The 18,048-nt window shown below is 42.1% G+C and overlaps 1 protein-coding gene across 3 annotated transcripts; it reads left to right on the top strand.

Moving 5' to 3' along the window:
• The first annotated feature begins 2,360 nt into the window (after positions 1 to 2,360).
• LOC308345570 (ribonuclease K3-like) lies at positions 2,361 to 17,074 on the top strand. Of its 3 annotated transcripts, none has more exons than XM_080807869.1 (3): positions 2,361 to 3,309; positions 15,705 to 15,819; positions 16,190 to 17,067. In XM_080807869.1, the coding sequence occupies exon 3, from the start codon at positions 16,192 to 16,194 to the stop codon at positions 16,645 to 16,647; it is 456 nt and encodes a 151-aa protein (XP_080663995.1). In that variant the 5' UTR covers positions 2,361 to 3,309; positions 15,705 to 15,819; positions 16,190 to 16,191; the 3' UTR covers positions 16,648 to 17,067. The 3 variants fall into 3 exon arrangements, 2 of the variants coding, with proteins under 2 accessions (XP_080663995.1, XP_080663994.1); XM_080807868.1 differs by having other exon boundaries at positions 2,364 to 3,309; positions 16,187 to 17,067; XR_013967082.1 differs by lacking the exon at positions 2,361 to 3,309 and adding an exon at positions 15,569 to 15,619 and having other exon boundaries at positions 16,187 to 17,074.
• The last annotated feature ends 974 nt before the right edge of the window (positions 17,075 to 18,048 follow it).

Genomic DNA, 18,048 nt, shown 5'->3' with positions numbered 1-18,048 from the left:
CATTGCTGGCTGTACAGCTAGCTAAGGAGGGGTGCCATCCCACCCCTGATGCACCCCCTTTGGCTCTGGGTGACCTAGATAACTGACCATTTGTGTGAACTCCCCTTTTCTTTTCCCATGTTTCATTCCCACTCTTATATTTTAAATTCACAAATAAAAAGTGAAACCTCAAAATCCTGGGGATCCCACCCTTGACTCCAATAAAGGCAGAGCCCCAAGTCTGTGCACACTTTCTCTACTCAAGACATCACTGTGTGGCTTTGGCTGTGCCATATACCTTCCCAAACATATGAGGCTTATTAGCCTCATTTTTTCAAAGCTCCCTTTGAAAAGGGAGTTGTTGCTGAGGTGTATCTTGCAATCAACCTAAGAGCCACAAGGGTCAGTCCAGCCACAAGATCAGCTCTGGATGGGAAAACGTCTGTGGGGCTGACCACAAATAGTGTGGGCAATGTACATGCCATAGTTGATGGCATCACTCTCCAATACTTGAGGCTAACACAAGGCAGTGAGGATACTGAGAAAAGAGAACCCTGTTATGCTATTGGTGGGAATGTAAAATGGTGTAGCCATTGTGGAAACCAGTATGGAGATTCCTCCAAAAATTAAACATAGAAGTAATGGGGCACCTGGGTGGCTCAGTCAGTTTAGTGTCTGACTCTTGATTTTGTCTCAGGTCATGTTCTCAGGGTGGGGAAATCAAGCCCCATATTGGAAGATCAAGCCCCGTGCTGACTGGGGCGTCTCCTTGGGATTCTTTATCTCTCTCGCTCTCTTGCTCTGCCCCTCCCCCAACCAAATAAATATAAAAATCTTAAAAAATTATTGAACTACCATATATGATCCAGCAATCCTAATTTTGGGTGTTTATACAAAGGAATTGAAATAAAGATCTCATAGAGATATCCACATCCCTATATTCATTGAGGCATTGTTCACAGTAGCAAGATAAGGAAATAGACAAGAAGACCACCAGTAGAAAGAAATCTCTCTCTTTTTTAAGTTGTATTTATTTAGGTCACCTCTACACCCAAGTGGGGCTTGAACTTGCGACCAACAGTCGCATACTCCTCCGACTGAGCCAGCGAATTGCCCCCGGAAGTGAAGGAATTGTTGAATCTCAGTGGCAGGTTAGTGAAAATAAAGATGTTAATTATTTTCCGTCCCTGTGAAAATTAATAACGGAAACCGGGTTTAGAATGGCAGTGGAGGCCAGCAGAGGGCGCTCTCATGCCCTATCACTCACACCAATTACAGATTCAACAGGAAAAGACTACTTTGCAAGGCAAACTACTTTATTAGTCCAGCAGGAAGACAGGCTTCCCCACCCTGCTCTGAACTGTCCAGCCAACTGAGTCTGTCACAACCCAGCCAAAGCAAAGCTACCACACTTCCAACTCCCTGTTTATTCCAATGGACTTTCTGTTTACAACAGCCTTCCAAACTTCTTCCTTTCCTCTAGAAGAAAGTATTCCTTTTTGTTCAGGCAGTTGTCTACAGTTTGGCTATAGCTTGCTTGTCCCTGTTTGCAGTTCTCTGCTATTCCTGAATAAGCCCATTTTTTGCTGGTAAAATTACCTGAAGATTTATTTTTTGAGGTTAATACCCCATAGCAGTTCATGACCCTATCAGTTCCTTCCATGGAGTCCTTGGAAGGCCATGGATTCCAGCTTCAGACACCCTAAGACATTATTACAGTCTGCATGAGGACATCTATCTATTATGGTTTTGAGAAACAGTGTACCAAAACACTGAAAAAAATTGAATAATGGGGGGGGCGCCTGGGTGACTCAGTGGGTTAAACCTATGCCCTTGGCCCAGGTCATGATCTCAGGGTCCTACGATTGAGCCCTGCATTGGGGTCTCTGCTAAGCAGGGAGCCACCAACCTGCCTCTCTGCCTACTTGTGATCTCTCTCTCTCTCTGTGCCAAATAAATAAATAAATAAATAATTGAATGATGGTTAACAAAAGGAAATATCAAGGAATTAATAGAAAGGAGTTAAATTCAAGGAAAATGTCTAAAGAAAGAATAGAAGTAACAAACGATTTTAAATTTAAATTCAAGGGACAATATCTCTTTAGGAACTCAAATTAGAAGCTACAACCCAAGCAGCGTCTGTTACAGAAGCTGGTAGACAGAACTCTGAGGAAGGAGGCCCACTAAACAGCTCTCAGAAACAAGGGTTAACTGACTTGCCTGGGCTCCTTTGGTAGTTGATTTCTGCAGAGATAAAGGGATATGTTCCTACCAGTCAGTTTAGGGTGCTTCCTAATGGCTTCATTTCAGAGAAGCCTTAGAGCTTATGGCTGAGCTCATAGTTGAATTGTTGGATGTCTGCTTAAGGTTTAAAATGGTTTGTCTTCCACATCAAAAGTAGAATATCACACTTATTTCAGAAACACTGAATTTACCAGCTAAAACTGGCAATGACTGGCATAGATCAACCTTATGATGATATTATGAATAATATAGATCAACATTAACACTTTATTATTTATAAAATTACTTTCACATGCATTGCTTCCTTTGATTCTCAAAATTCCTGGCTGAAGTCCTATAACACGCTGTGAAATAGGATGCCTTGGACACCTGTGGATCTCTCTCTGAGCTTGCCCCTTCTCATGTCAGCACTCCTAGCTTCTCTCTGCTGCCTCTCTCTGCACTGACTGAGTCACTGCCTGGTTTAGGTCTTCAGTGGATCCCATGAACTTGTTAGGAAGGGCTGTGGATATAGGGTCACGTGATGGCCATCTTAATTTTTCTCAGAGTCATCTTTCAAGTCCTCCAAACCCAGGTGCCCATAATTCCTGTCTTTATATTCTCCTTCTTCACCCCAAAATACCAGAGGGTAGTTGGATTTATGGATCGAGATCTGAGACAACCTGTAGAGAGCAAGATGGAGTCTCTCATGTCAAGCAGGACCCTGTGTCAAGCAGTGGCCTGTGTCAAGCCACGACACAGTAGTTAAAGGTACTGCAGCTAGGAGATATTCCCTGGGACCAGTGTTGCTGACACCCCAGAACTAATAAGGAGCAGAACCAGAAAAGGTCTCCTAGGGCCTGAGACAGATTCAATCCCTTTAGAAAGAGGAGGATTTGGCAACACAATGTCAGACTCTTCAGACCTGAGCCCTTGATGTCTGACCACTTACAAAGGCAACTGCCCCCGAAATTTCTGCCCCATTGATCTCCAAACAGAACCAAGATCCTTCCCCGCTGGATCATAGGAAGCAGTGTGGCCAGAGCTGACCAGGACATGACTGAGGCCTTATCTCAACTGTGCGCCCACAGACTGACTTCGAGTTTGGTTCGTTACCTTACTACATCCTTCTGTTATCTGTTTTCTGCTGTGGTTTGTCTTGTGTCCTGCTCTGTGTGCTGTGTAAGAAGCCAAGTTGAATCACATGGTGAAATGTCATTGAGTTGGGAATCCTGAACCTGCTTTCTAATTGTGACTTAACTTTACTTTATGGTTGACTAAAGCTTTCATTGTGGAAAGAAAAAACTAATGAGAGGACCTTCATAACGTGGTCATGACATAACCCCCATCCAGTCTATCAGCATATGAGTCCCTGTTATTCAAGGAATGCTTGACTTGAGCTGGGTTTTTGTATAGAAACACCAGTGTTTTCAATAAATGCCAGTATTTCTCTATCTAATCCTGATGACATATTTCCCATCCAAGGAGAGAATCAGGAGACTATACACCAGTATGGCATTGTTACTAATATGTTTTGAAGTGAAGTTCTGGGTATAAACTGAACATTCTGACTAAAAAAAAGAAAACAACAATTTTCCTCTGCCCACTATGAAAGGTGAAATAAATTAAAGTCATTTATGGGGATTTGGCTTGCTCAGTTGGTAAAGCAGGTGACACTGATCCTAGGGTCATGAGTTTGAGCCTCACATTAGGGATAGAGTTAACTCCAAAACAAAAATTAAGTCCTTATGTCAAGGGGGTTTAAAATGGAACACGGAGGTCATTAAGGAGGTGGTCCTTATGCACATCTTCACTGGGTGGAATCATGAATTTTGAACTGGGTCAAACCAAAAGGCTCTAAGATCTCTGGGGGAACACCTGCAACTTGCTACAATATCTATTGGACTTTACATAGTGATTGCCTTAGCAACAAATTATGTTTACCCAAGATGAGTTTTCTGGCACCAACTCAATCAAAATTCTTTGGAAACCATGTTTAAAAGCATTCCCCTTGGGACTCCTGGGTGGCTCAGTCTGACAGTCTGTTATGGCTCAGGTCATGATCCCAGGGTCTTGGAATGGACCCCCAAACCCAGCTCCTTGCTCAGTGGGGAGTCTGCTTCCCCCTCTCTCTCTGCCCCCACCTTCCACTGTGCTTGTGTGCTCTTTCTCTCTCAAATAGTTAAACACAATCTTAAAACAAAAAACAAAAACAAAAAAACACATTCCCCTTTTGTGTCTAAAAAACCCCTGATTTTTGCTCTCTGGTGGGACACTATTTGGCTTGTATAATCAGTAGAACCCAAATTATAAATCTTGATCTCAAATAAATGAGATTAATTATTGCCTCCTTACAATTTTTGGTAGACACATTTTAGGTTCTTTTATCAGCTCTGTAATAAAAAGAGATTGACAAAAGGAAAACAAATGGATGTTCAACAGCATGTATATCTCCTGTATATATGGGAGATATCCAGAAAAACTGAGTAAAACTCCCCATAATAGCTTTTTTTGTCTTGAACACCATTTTCAGCTAAAGACAAAAAAAAAAAAAGATGTTGAAATGGGAATGGGGAGGCCAATTATAGGAGGTTACCAGAAAAAAACCAGCAAACAATGGTAAATTTGGGGGTACCTGGCTGGCTCAGTTAGTTAAGCTATGCCTTTGGCTCAGGTCATGATCCCAGAGTCTCAGGACAGAGCTCTGCATCAGGTTCCCTGCTCAGCAGAGAGTCTAGTCCTCCCTCTGACTCTTCCCCACTTATGCTCTCAATCTGTTTCTCAGATAAATAAATAAAATCTTAAAAAATATGGTTAGGTTTGTTATGCATATTTAAGTCTGTGCCTTCTCCACTGATAAGAGTTTTTTTTTTTAATTGATAAGAGTTTCCTGTAGACATTTCTCCAAAGAAGACATACAAATGGCCAACAGGCACATGAAAAAGTGTTCCACATCACTTGGCACCAGAGAAATACAAATCAAAGCCACAGTGAGTTATCACCTCACACCAGTCAGAATGGCTAAAATGAACAAAAGTCAGGAAACAACAAATGTTGGCAAGGATACAGAGAAAAGGGAACCCTCTTACACTGTTGGTGGGAATGCAAACTGGTGCAGCCACTCTGGAAAACAGTATGGAGGTTCCTCAAGATGTTAAAATAGAGCTACCTTATGACCCAGTAATTGCACTACTAGGTCTTTGCCCCAAAGACATAAAATGAAGGGCCACCTGCACCCCACTGTATCTATCAGCAATGTCCATAATAGTCAATCTAGTGAAAGAGCTCAGATGTCCATCAACAGATGAATGGATAAAGAAAATGTGGTATATATACACAATGGAATATTACCCAGCCATCAGAAAGGATGAAATATTGCCATTTACATCAACTTTGATGGAACTGGAGGGTATTATGCTGAGCAAAATAAGTCAATTGGAGGAAGGCAATTATCATATGTTTTCACTTATATGTGGAATATAATAAATAGTGCAGAAGATCATAGGGGAAGTGAGGGAAAACTGAATGGGAAGAAATCAGAAGGGGAGACAAACCATGAGAGACTCTTAATCATAGGAAACAAGGTTTCCTTAAAGGTTGCTGGAAGGAAGGTTGGTGGGGGCATGGGGTAACAGGGTGCTGGGCATTAAGGAGGGCACGTGATATGATGAGCACTGGGTGTTATTTGCAACTGATAAATTATCAAACTCTGCTTCTGAAACTAATGATGTCTTATATGTTGGCTAATTGAATTTAAAATTTAAAAATCATTTCTTGTGATTTATAGAGTCATCTCTCTCTTTCTGGTACTAAAAGGGAGATATATTTATTGTAAATGAACTTTTCCTAAAACAGCTAGTCTTCTGAAGGTCCTAGAAACTTTGCTCCCAAATTCCCTAGAGACTAACAGTATCTCTAACTTCCTCCCAACTGGAAAGTATATAATGGGCCACTCCTCATGACCCCAGTGCAGTTCTTTCTGCCCACAGGTCCTGTCCCCATACTTTAATGCATGAAAGACGTCTCAAGAATTTGCACGAATTTGTCTTTTCTTTTTTTTTTTTTTTCATGAAAAGGTGTCTCAAGAGTTCTTTCTTGGCTGTCAGCTCCAAAACCCAACCAATTGCTACATCTCAAGGATTTCAAGAGAAAAAAAAGTTAAAGTGGATTCATGCCCATTGGGCCCTGGTCTCCAGCTCACCCAAGGATCCAGCTTTTTCCCAAGACTGATCCTTCTTTATTTTTTCGTAATGTAGTTACTCAAAGGTTCATTCAAAATATCCCTGGGGCACCTGGGTGGCTCAGATGGTTGGGCATCTGCCTTCGGCTCAGGTCATGATCCCATGGTCCTGGGATCGAGCCCCACATCGGGCTCCCTGCTCGGGCGGGGAGTCTGCTTCTCCCTCTCTCTCCCCATTGTCCCCCCTGCTAGTGCTCTCTCGATCTCTCTGTCAGATAAATAAATAAAATCTTTAAAAAATATATCCCTACCCCATTCCTACAATGATTTAAAATATATTCCCCCTAGGGTAACTAAAATAGTGGTAGCTCAATTTGTGGTGCTTTGCAACCAAAAGAAATTTTTTAAAAAAGATTTTTATTTTTTTGAGAGATAGTGGGAGAGACAGAGAGAACATGAGCAGGGGGAGGAGCAGAGGGAGAGGGAGAAGCAAACTCCCCACTCAGCAGGGAGCCCAGTGCAGAACTTGATCCCAGGACACTGGGATCATGACCTGAGCTGAAGACGGATGCTTAACCCACTGAGTCACACAGGCACTCTCCCATCAGATTCTTACCATCAATGTCCAAACAAGGGGTAGAGTGAAAAGGACAAAGATTATAATTAATCATGCACAATGCTTAAGAGGTGTGTAAAACACGATTAAGCAGGGAACAAAACAGAATGTGAAGCTAAGTTCATAATATACCTAGTTTAAGTATAGTGGTGCTTATGCTTTCAGAACAGGTCCAGGAACCAAGTGTCCTGCCTCATTATCAAAATTCAAAATTGGGGATGCCTGGGTAGCTCAGTCAGTTAGACGTCTGCCTTCAGCTCAGTTCAGGATCCCGGGGTCCTGGGATTGAGTCCTGCATCAGGCTCTTTGCTCAGTGTGGAGCCTGCTTCTCCCTCTGTCCCCTCCCCTTGTGCATGCACGCTCTCTCTGACAAATGAATAAATAGAATTTTTTTTAAAAAAAGTTGGACCTTTTGGGAAAAAAAATCAAAATTAAACAACAAAAATTCAGCTGAGCAAATTTCAAGATCTAATTCATTTTATTCAATGATTCATGAATGGGGCAGCAGCCCACATAACAGGTAGAAAGGAGCTCAGAAGAGCTGTAGGAAAGGGAAGCCTTTTATAGGTAGAACTATGGGGCAAGGAAATTTTAGCAAAAGAAAAGAAAGGATTATTTGAGGCAAGGTCACCTTCCTTTAGGGGGAAGAATGGGGGGCTTATCATGCCACTGACCTCCTCTTCCTTTGGGGAATGGAAAGAGCCATGTGGCAGATTATCTTCTTGGTGCTGACCAGAAATTTCCTGACTGACCACCAGTTGAGATGACATTTCTGGGGGAGGTTGAAAGCACTGTTTGGTCGGTATGAAGGCCCAGCCTGGTGACTTGTCCTAGCAAAAATGACTCTCTCTTGAGCTTGTGGTGCTCTTTGTCACATTTCTAAATTTCCATTCCAGACACAGGAGGACACGTTCTTATTTCCCCCAGTAGTCTTATTGTAGGAAAGCTGTAAGTCCAAGGATAGAAGTCAATTTGGTTACTGAAGGAATTCTAGCTCGTTTAGAAGGAAGGAGGGAAAGCCACTGTGTGAATGTGTGGTTAGTAACATCCTCAATGCCTTGAGGAGCTGCAGTAGAGAGCAGAGGGAGACAGCAGATCTGAAGTTTTGGTTTGTTTGTTTTTTCTTAAGATTTATTTATTTTTATTTTAGAGAGAGAGCAGAGCAGGAGGGGCAGAGGGAGAGGGAGAGAGAATTCCAAGCAGAATCCCCACTGAGCACTCGATCTCACAACCCTGAGACCAGGGACTTGGCTGAAAGGAAGAGTTCGTTGGTGGCTGCACCGACTGTGCCACCCAGGACCCTAGATCTGAAGTTTTCAAATTGAATTTACCCCTCAAGTACACTTCTGTATAATGATACTGTAACTTAATAATTATACTAGAATGCAGTGGGTGCTGGACAAAAGAAGGCTGAAACATAGTCCTGTGCCTTAGAGGGGAAAGCTCAGAGGAGAGGATATCTGAGCACAGCCTTGAAAGATGGTTAAGTAACCAAACAGATGAAGTTAGAAAGAGTATTCCAGGGAAAAGAAACAACACCCATAAAACTGTGAAGTTTAAACTTTAATTTTTTCTAAAAGTAAAACATGTGACTATCATGAAAGATTAAATATAAACTCAGGTCATTGAATAAACTCATAAATAAACCCTATTTATTCAGCTAGTGAATTAATAATGAGGAAAACTGTAAATGAGGAAAACAGTTCAAATGTGATCTTGGCTTATAGAAAATTATATTCTTTAAAAAATTTTTTTAATTAACATACAATATATTACTTGCTTCAGGGACACAGGTCTGTGAATCATCAGGCTTACACATTTCACAGCACTCACCATAGCACATACCCTCCCCAGTGTCCATAACTCAGCCACCCTATCCCATCCCCTGTCACCCCCAGAAACCCTGTTTGTTTCCTGAGATTAAGAGTTACACATCAACAGAAAATTATATTCTCTGCTGGACAAAATTCATGTGCAGTGTGGTGAACAGGAAATATCTGGGCTCTTATCAGTTTGGACAATTTCATTTGTATCTTGCAAGTCAAGCCAAGGTATACACCTCTGTAGTGTCAGCTCATCCCCTGGAGAAATGCTGAACAACACCTGACACCCCAGTGGAAGGACACATTATGATCTCTTTGGTCCATTTCCAAGTCATGGATAGTTTTCCCCTCAGCAGATATGGGAAACTTACAACTTATAGAGAAAAACATACAGAGTTCCTTATGATGGGTGTGGAAAGAAGGGAGTCGTAAGATAGTCTGACCTAGCAACTGGACAAAAAGTAAAAGACATTACACGTCCGAAGTGATGAATGGGCTAAGGGTTGAGGGCCATTTTGACAACCAGGTAGCTCTGCAAAAATAAAACGAAACCTCACAAAATAAAACTAAACCTTACAAACCTCACAAAACTAAATGTGGAGCTCATCAGGTAGCATCAATCTCTGACTCACTTTTCTGACCACTCGCTTGTCAGGGGCCTGACAAGAAAGACCTCAGCAACCAGGGAAGGGGGAGCATTCTAAGAGGTTGAATATGGCTGAATATTGTGTATGATTCAAGATACTAATGTTCTGTTATTCCAGTGACAAGAATTTGGCACTATTCCTTTTCCATTCAGCAAGCATATAAAAGTCTAGAGAAGGAACAGACCAAATAGCAGGCCTTTGACTAATCCCCTTCCAGCCAGGCAGCAGTGTGCAGAAGACACAGATGTATTTCAACAGAGACCCCACAATGGACACATCAAATGTCTTGAATTTGCTTTAGGAGCGTAGGGCTGGAGCAAGGACTAAGCCAACCGCCAGGGTCCATTCCCATCACAGGGAGCTTCTGACAGAGTTCAGGACATGCTACTCCAGAACCTGGAAACTTGGCAAATTCAACCTTTTAAGCTGAAGAAATTTGAGAAAGGACAGAGGTACAAAGGACTTACTGACCCTTGGCTGAAGCATATCATAAAACCCTCCTGGAAGAGGGTTTAGCTCATATACTTTATTCTATCACATCTTTCCACCACTTTCCACCTTTCATCAAACCTAGCATACAGACACAAGTTTAACCACTTCTTTGGGACTTCATTACCTCAGGAAGTTTCCCCTGTCACTTAAACCTATGTGAAATAAATGTGTATGCTTTTCTCTTGTTAATCTGTTCTTTTGTTATGGGAGTCCAGCTTAGAACTTAGAAGGGTAGAAGGAATGGATATTTTTCCTCCCCTACACTTGTAAGTGTGGTGATAATTAAAGAGAGATAGGGAGGAGAGGTAGACTCTCCCAGTTGTGTCCTCCGCAATCTGTCTTGCCCTTTTTTGGGGTAACAAGGCAGTCATTCACCTGCCTGAATTAAGACAAGTGGAAACTTTGTTTTAGGAATCAGGCAGAAGGCCAGTCTTGAGAACTTGAGCACTGGGTGAAAAATCAGTGTCAGCTAAGAAAAATGGTTCTCCACTAGGAATGGGTATGAGATTCACTGTGGAGCTCATGAAACACAGACATGCAAAACACCTGGTTCCCAAAGAGTCTGTTTCAGGAGACCTGCAACCTAGTCTTTCTTTTTTTTTTTTTTTTTTAAGATTTTTAAATTTTTATTTCTTTGACAGAGAGAGATCACAAGTAGGCAGAGAGACTGTTTTCTTTCCACTGTATATTTTTTCCTGTTTTGTCAAAGATGATTTGACCATAGAGTTGGGGGTCCATATCTGGGCTCTCTACTCTGTTCCACTGGTCTATGTGTCTGTTTTTATGCCAGTACCATGCTGTCTTGGTGATCACAGCTTTGTAGTAAAGCTTGAAATCAGGTAACATGATGCCGCCAGTTTTATTTTTGTTTTTCAACATTTCCTTAGCAATTCGGGGTCTCTTCTGATTCCATACAAATTTTAGGATTATTTGCTCCAGCTCTTTGAAAAATACCGGTGGAATTTTGATCGGAATGGCATTAAAAGTATAGATTGCTCTAGGCAGTATAGACATTTTCACAATGTTTATTCTTCCGATCCAAGAGCATGGAATGGAAAACTGGACAGCTATATGTAGAAGAATGAAACTCGACCATTCTCTTACACTGTACACAAAGAAAAACTCGAAATGGATAAAAGACCTCAACGTGAGACAGGAATCCATCAGAATCCTAGAAGAAAACATAGGCAGTAACCTCTTTGATATCAGCCACAGCAACTTCTTTCAAGATATGTCTCCAAAGGCGATGGAAACAAAAGCAAAAATGAACTTTTGGGACTTCATCAAGATCAAAAGCTTCTGCACAGCGAAGGAAACAGTCAACAAAACAAAGAGGCAACCCACGGAATGGGAGAAGATATTTGCAAATGACAGTACAGACAAAAGGTTGATATCCAGGATCTATAAAGAACTCCTCAAACTCAACACACACAAAACAGACAATCATATTAAAAAATGGGCAGAAGATATGAACAGACAATTCTCCAATGAGGACATACAAATGGCTATCAGACACATGAAAAAATGTTCATCATCACTAGCCATCAGGGAGATTCAAATTAAAACCACATTGAGATACCACCTTACACCAGTTAGAATGGCCAAAATTAGCAAGACAGGAAACAACATGTGTTGGAGAGGATGTGGAGAAAGGGGAACCCTCTTACACTGTAGGTGGGAATGCAAGTTGGTGCAGCCACTTTGGAGAACAGTGTGGAGATTCCTCAAGAAATTAAAAATAGAGCTTCCCTATGACCCTGCAATTGCACTACTGGGTATTTACCCCAAAGATACAGATGGAGTGAAAAGAAGGGCCATCTGTACCCCAATGTTTATAGCAGCAATGGCCACGGTCGCCAAACTGTGGAAAGAAACAAGATGCCCTTCAACGGATGAATGGATAAGGAAGATGTGGTCCATATACACTATGGAGTATTATGCCTCCATCAGAAAGGATGAATACCCAACTTTTGTATCAACATGGATGGGACTGGAAGAGATTATGCTGAGTGAAATAAGTCAAGCAGAGAGAGTCAAGTATCATATGGTTTCACTTATTTGTGGAGCATAACAAATAATATGGAGGACAAGGGTAGATGGAGAGGAGAAGGGAGTTGAGGGAAATTGGAAGGGGAGGTGAACCATGAGAGACTATGGACTCTGAAAAACAGCCTGAGGGTTTTGAAGGGGCGGGGGGTGGGAGGTTGGGGGAACCAGGTGGTGGGTATTAGGGAGGGCACAGATTGCATGGAGCACTGGGTGTGGTGAAAAAACAATGAATACTGTTACGCCGAAAAGAAATAAAAAATTAAAAAAAAGAAAGAAAGAAAAAAAAAAACAAGTAGGCAGAGAGAGGGAAGCAGGATCCCTGCTGAGCAGAGAGCCAGATTTGGGGCTTGATCCCAGGACCCCAGATCATGACTTGAGCTAAAGGCAGAGGTTTAATCCTCTGAGCCATCCAGGTGCCCTGAATTTAGGCTTTCTTAAAAGTCTCTTAGGCACTTCTGATGAGAGGGGCCAGGGTTGGGAACTCCTGCCCAGGCACAGGGGTAATGTGATACTGTTTTCCTCTTCTAGTAGGCTCAGGGTGCTATCAGGTTGTGGGACTGCAGAGGGAAGTAGGGTGTGTGTGGCTGTAGAGAAAGGTAGATGAGGGCTAGGCAAAGAGACAGTTTGTTTTGTTTTTGTTTTGTTTTGTTTTAACTAAGTAGGCTTAATTCTTCAGAACAATTTTAGGTTTGCAGAAAAATTGGGAAGAAAGTATAGAAAATTCTCATATGTTTCTCCTTTCCCCTCTCTCCTATCCACACAGCCTACAGTTTTACTGTTGATAACTTCTTGCTTTAGTGTGGTCCTTTTCCTATAATTGATGAGCCAATATTGATTATGATTAACTGAAGTCCGCAATTTAATTAGGATCAATTCTTTGTGTTATATAGTTCTAGGGGTTTTGATAATGCATATCAACATAGGAGAAGAAACTGTTTTCCTCAGGTCTCTTATGGTTTCTGGCTGGGTCTGAAAATTGAACTGACAGAAATGAATAGGAGAAAAGCATACAAATTTGATAAATTTTTACATGTTCATTCTCTTCACAAGAGAATGAAGACCTGAAGAAGTACCAGAGTAGGAAACATTTGTACCTTTTAGACAAAGAACACGTACATTTGTGAAGAATTGACAAGATAAAGGGGTTTGGTCTATGGGTAGTAAATGGTGAAAAAGTAACTAGAAAGAAAAGAATTCGTTTAACAAGGCTTGTTTGCAGATTCCTCTGGTACCACTTCTGACTGGCAAGAGTTTGTCTCCAGGAAAAAAAATTATTTCCTGCCTTTAGGCAAAAAAGGGACAAACTTTTCTGCATTTACTGATTCTTAACTGTCTTCAGTGCAAAATAATTTTTATGTCGAACAGCCATAGTTTGGAATGACATAGTCTGCTTTCCTTCAGTTGAACAAGGACTATTTCCTCATCTTTTTTACATTTTCTTAAACTTCTTTCATCAGAGTTTTGCAGTGTTCTCCATATTGATCTTGTTCATTTTCAATTAGTTTTGTATCCACATATCTCATTTCTCTTTGTTCTAATGTAATTTTCTTTTCAAATTTCAATCATTCATTGCTGGTATCTAAGAAAGCAATTGATTTTTGTATATTAACCTTGTATCGTGTGATTTTGCTCTAGAAAGACATCACTTTTACCCTGTAGATAATTGAAGACATTAAAAGCAAGAGTATTCCACTATTCTATTTATGCTCAGGGAGTATTAATCTGGAAGAGATACGTAGAAGAGATTGGAAGGAAAAGAGGCTAGAAGCAGGGAGTCCCTATAGGAGGCTTTTTTTGAGCCCTCCAGGAGACAGGGATTTATAGCACCAATGGAAAAGTAAGATCAGGTTCACGAGGCAAATACCCTAAATTGGCCCTTCTCCTTCATGTCTACGGGTCTCTTTCTTACCAAACTCCAACCTGTCCATGTACCCTATGTGCAGTAAGCCAAATTCTGAGACACTGGATTTAAAACAAAGAAAGCTTTAGAGTCAAGGAGAAAGCAAGGGATCATTCCCAAGGCTGCCTTGCCCTGTTGATCTTAGGCACAGCTTATATACATGAAAGGAAGGTAAGGGGTTTCTTGAAACTTGTTGGGGGTGTCCTTGAAACAATCTGGAGGGAAGCCTTCTTGTGGACAATGGTCCTATTTGGGACCAGGGATCAGATACATCAAAAAAGATGTTACTGTCTGGTCCCCAGTACCTTTCTGCAATCAGTGGATAAATACGGAGTAGGAGTAAAAAGGCAAAGTTGATGTTTGTGCATGAGATTAAGAGGTAAGGAAAACAGGGGCACCTATATGGCTCAGTCAGTTGAGCCTCTGACTCTTGGTTTCAACTCAGGTCCTGATCTCATGGGTGGTGGAATAGAGCCCTAATCAGGCTACAGTCTCCATGGAAGTCTACCTAGGGATTCTCTGCCTTTGCCTCTCCATCCACTTGTACTCTGTCTCTCTGTCTCTCTCTTTTTCTCCCTCAAATAAAGGAATTATTCAAAGAAAAATAGAGGTACATAAAACATAGTTAAGGAAGGAACAAAACAATGTAGAGCTAAGATAATAATGCAAATAATACAACTATAGTTTTGTTTATGCTTTCAAAATGGGACCAGGAACCAAGTGCCCAACTTTGCCTTCACACAGAGGTCCTGATGGGGTTTTGGAATATAGGTGAGCTTTGGTGGGGTGAGGTCCAGAGCCAATGGCCAAGAAAGAATTCTTGAGATGTCTTTGGTGCAAAATGGTAGTTTTATTAAAGCATGGGGACAGGACGGGTGCACAGAAGGAGCTATTGCACCAGGGTTGTGAGGGGTGACTGACTATATACCTGGGCACTGTGGGAGGTAAGGAAAAGGAAAGTTTCCAAAGGATTTTCATATGTTAAGGAAGACTCACAGGATACTGGAGACCCCGCCATTGTCAAGTCAAGGTTGTTGTTCTCTCTAGTAGGGTATCAACATTAAGACTGTTGGGGCCCTCCAGGAGGAACATCACACAAATGCCATCTGGAAGCATGTGTGTGGGGTGAGGGAAGTTGCAGGTTGTCAGCCCATGCTCTGTCCTTAGCAAGCCTTCTGCTCCCTCATCAGCTCCCTCTTTGAGATGCCCTTACCATTCTCTTCACCTAACTTCTAATTAATCCTCAAAACTCAGGTCAGTGTTGTGGCCTTATCTCTACCAGGTCCTCGTAGCCCCTTAGCATCTCCTCCACCACAGCTGAAAGAGCTATTTATAGTTATTGTATACAGTGTATTTGTCTATTTATCTGATATTCTCTTTCATTGGATCATGAGCTCCTGAATCTGAGTAGCCCAGTATCTGGCCCAATAAAATTGCACGTAAATTAATAATTCATTCAAGTTTGTTGTTGGAACTCAAAACATTAACAGGTAAATGGCAATCACCATATCAAATTTACATGGTGTGTTTTCTCTTAAAGAACTGAAATCACAAAGCTTTAAAACACTAAAGCTTAAGATCAGGAAGGAAGCTCTCCACCCATATCAGGAAGTCGGTACTTCCTCAAAACTTCTTTGAGGAAGTTATCACTTCTCCTTTGTTCAAGTAGGCTTGCTCTTCCTGCACTGGAAGGGATACTGGCTTTAAAGAGTGAGTTGGAGGGTGTGGGTCTAATCCACACTGTGCACAAGAAGGGCATCTTCCAAGCCCTAGGTTTCCCTTTCCTCTTTCCTAGGTCTCAGAACCCTTCCACGCTTGCATACCTGGCAGAGGAACAGCAGACAAAAGCCTCTGAGCCTGGGACTAACCACAGCCTCTGTCCTCAGCAGGAGCCCCAGCAAGGAGACCAGGTAAGAGGAGAAGCCTGGGGGCTAGGGAGAGTAGAGCCATGACAATGGCCAGAAGGTCCAGATCACATAGATGGAGGAGAAATATTCCAGGAGGGAGGAGGGAATAAACAAGTTTCTCTTTGCATAAGCACAAGACAAAGAGAAGAATTGGATTTGCCAGTCAGAGAAAAGGTCATCTTAACTCACATTCCTCCTCCCTGGGCTTCAGGTCCTTCCTAGAATTGTGAGACTCACATCAGAAAGAAGATGGTTTAAACAACAAGAAAGGGACCAATGAAATCTTAAAAGGCATGGTTATGAATGATCATTTTGCTCTTATGACCTCTACTATTATCATTCTCTCACTTTTTTCCCTCTTCCTACACAGAAGAGATGATGCTGGATCTTCTGGGACCCTTTCCTCTCCTCCTGGTGCTGCTGGGATCATGGGGGCCAGTGCATCCACTTGGTGCTTGGGCTCAACCCCCAACCAGGGCTCAATGGTTTGCAATTCAGCATATAAGTACAGGTCCTGTCCAATGCAACATGGCAATGCGTCGTGTCAATAATTATAATCAGCGCTGTAAGCCTCAAAACACCTTTCTGCATGACACCTTCCAGAACGTGGCTGCTACCTGTCTTTTGCCCAACAGGACCTGCAGGAATGGCCAGAATAACTGCCACCAGAGTGCAAATATTATCGGCATGACTTACTGCAGTCACACTGGAGGGACATATCCCAACTGCCGCTACAGTACTACTCCCCAGAACCAGTTCTACACTGTTGCTTGTAACCCCCCTCAGCCGGGTGACCCTCCCTATCCTCTAGTTCCTGTGCACTTAGATTAAGACTGAGATTTCCAGGGGCACCTGGATGGCTCAGTCCTTAAGCGTCTGCCTCCGGCTCAGGTCATGGTCCCATAAATAAATAAACATCTTTAAAAAAAAAAATACCAGGGTTTCCAAGGTTCCCATTACTTCCTCTCTCACTTGGTACTTGTTCTTTAATGTTCTCTTCTGCTTTTCTTTTCCTTTGTTGATTTCCATGGTTTCCATAGAAGAAAGAAGGGGACTGGGAGAATTAGAGGGCCAAGATGCAAGACCAGAATTGGGACAAAAATAAACAGGATTCTTTTCTGTTTTGGAGCTCTGTGTGTTTTGAAGGAAGGGAAGAGGGCAAAGAAAGACCCAGGCCCCCTATTTTTAATCTTGGAACTTCTGCCAAGCTTTGTTGCGTTGTGTTCTCAGCAATAAAATCACTTTCTGTTGCATTGTAATGACCTTGATGTGTGTGTTTGGGATCCGTTTCACAAATTGTCAGCCTGGGGCCATCTTGGTTGTATTTACCAGCATTCTCAGGAGAACTCTTTGGGCCCAGGTGCCCTTTGAGGTTATTCAACAACCCAAGGCTTCTGCCACTTCCCTCACCCCTGTGTCTTTTGGACTTTGGGGCAAGAAAGTTTGTCATCCTTCAAACTCTGTTCAAGGCTTTTACATATTTCCCTAGAAGCCATGGTCTATGTTTGCTTGATAGTACTTTACACACAGGTTCTAAGCCTGAGAACTGATGCATCATACATCTTTATTATTGGTTTCCCTATTTCATCAGATAATGTATTTTTTTAAAATATTTATTTATTTATTTATCTGATAGAGAGACACACACAGCAAGAGAGGGAACACAAGCAGGGGGAGTGGGAGTGGGAGAAGCAGGCTTCCTGCCAAGCAGGGAACCTGATGCGGGGCTTGATCCCAGGACCCTGGGATCATGACCTGAGCTGAAGGCAGAAGCCCAATGACTGAGCCACCCAGGTGGCCCCAGATAACGTTTTAAATATAAGTACTAGTAGGGATAATGATCCACCATAGCCTTGGAGTCCCTTCTCCCATGATCTATTGGAATGTATAGTGAGAAAGCATAGATCAAGGGAAAAAAAAAAAGCATTGGGGAACTAAAAACATTCTTGTCTTACCTAAATACTGAAATATTACAGAAGTAATGCTGTTTCGGAACAGCTGGTGGATTTAGACACTGAAGGACCGGGAATAAGAATGTGGCTGAGGTGCATGTGGGTGTCTCAGTGGGTTAAGCTGTTAAGCCTCTGCTCTTGGCTTATGTCATTGCTGAGGGAGCAGAAGGCTAGCTAAGGACAAAGCACAAGCTGACACCCTGCAAAGGCCCTATCTCCCCACTCCTCGGTGGGATATATGTGATATTCTTCCAGGAAGCTTCCAACTGTCTTAATGTTA

The sequence above is a fragment of the Martes martes genome (genome assembly GCF_963455335.1).
Source record: "Martes martes genome assembly, chromosome: 7".
Classification (NCBI taxonomy): domain Eukaryota; kingdom Metazoa; phylum Chordata; class Mammalia; order Carnivora; family Mustelidae; genus Martes; species Martes martes.
This window is presented reverse-complemented; position numbering and strand designations above follow the sequence as displayed.

Excerpts from the sequence above, each read along its gene's own strand:
- LOC308345570 (XM_080807869.1), top strand. The coding sequence starts at position 16,192 with ATGATGCTGGATCTTCTGGGACCCTTTCCTCTCCTCCTGGTGCTGCTG.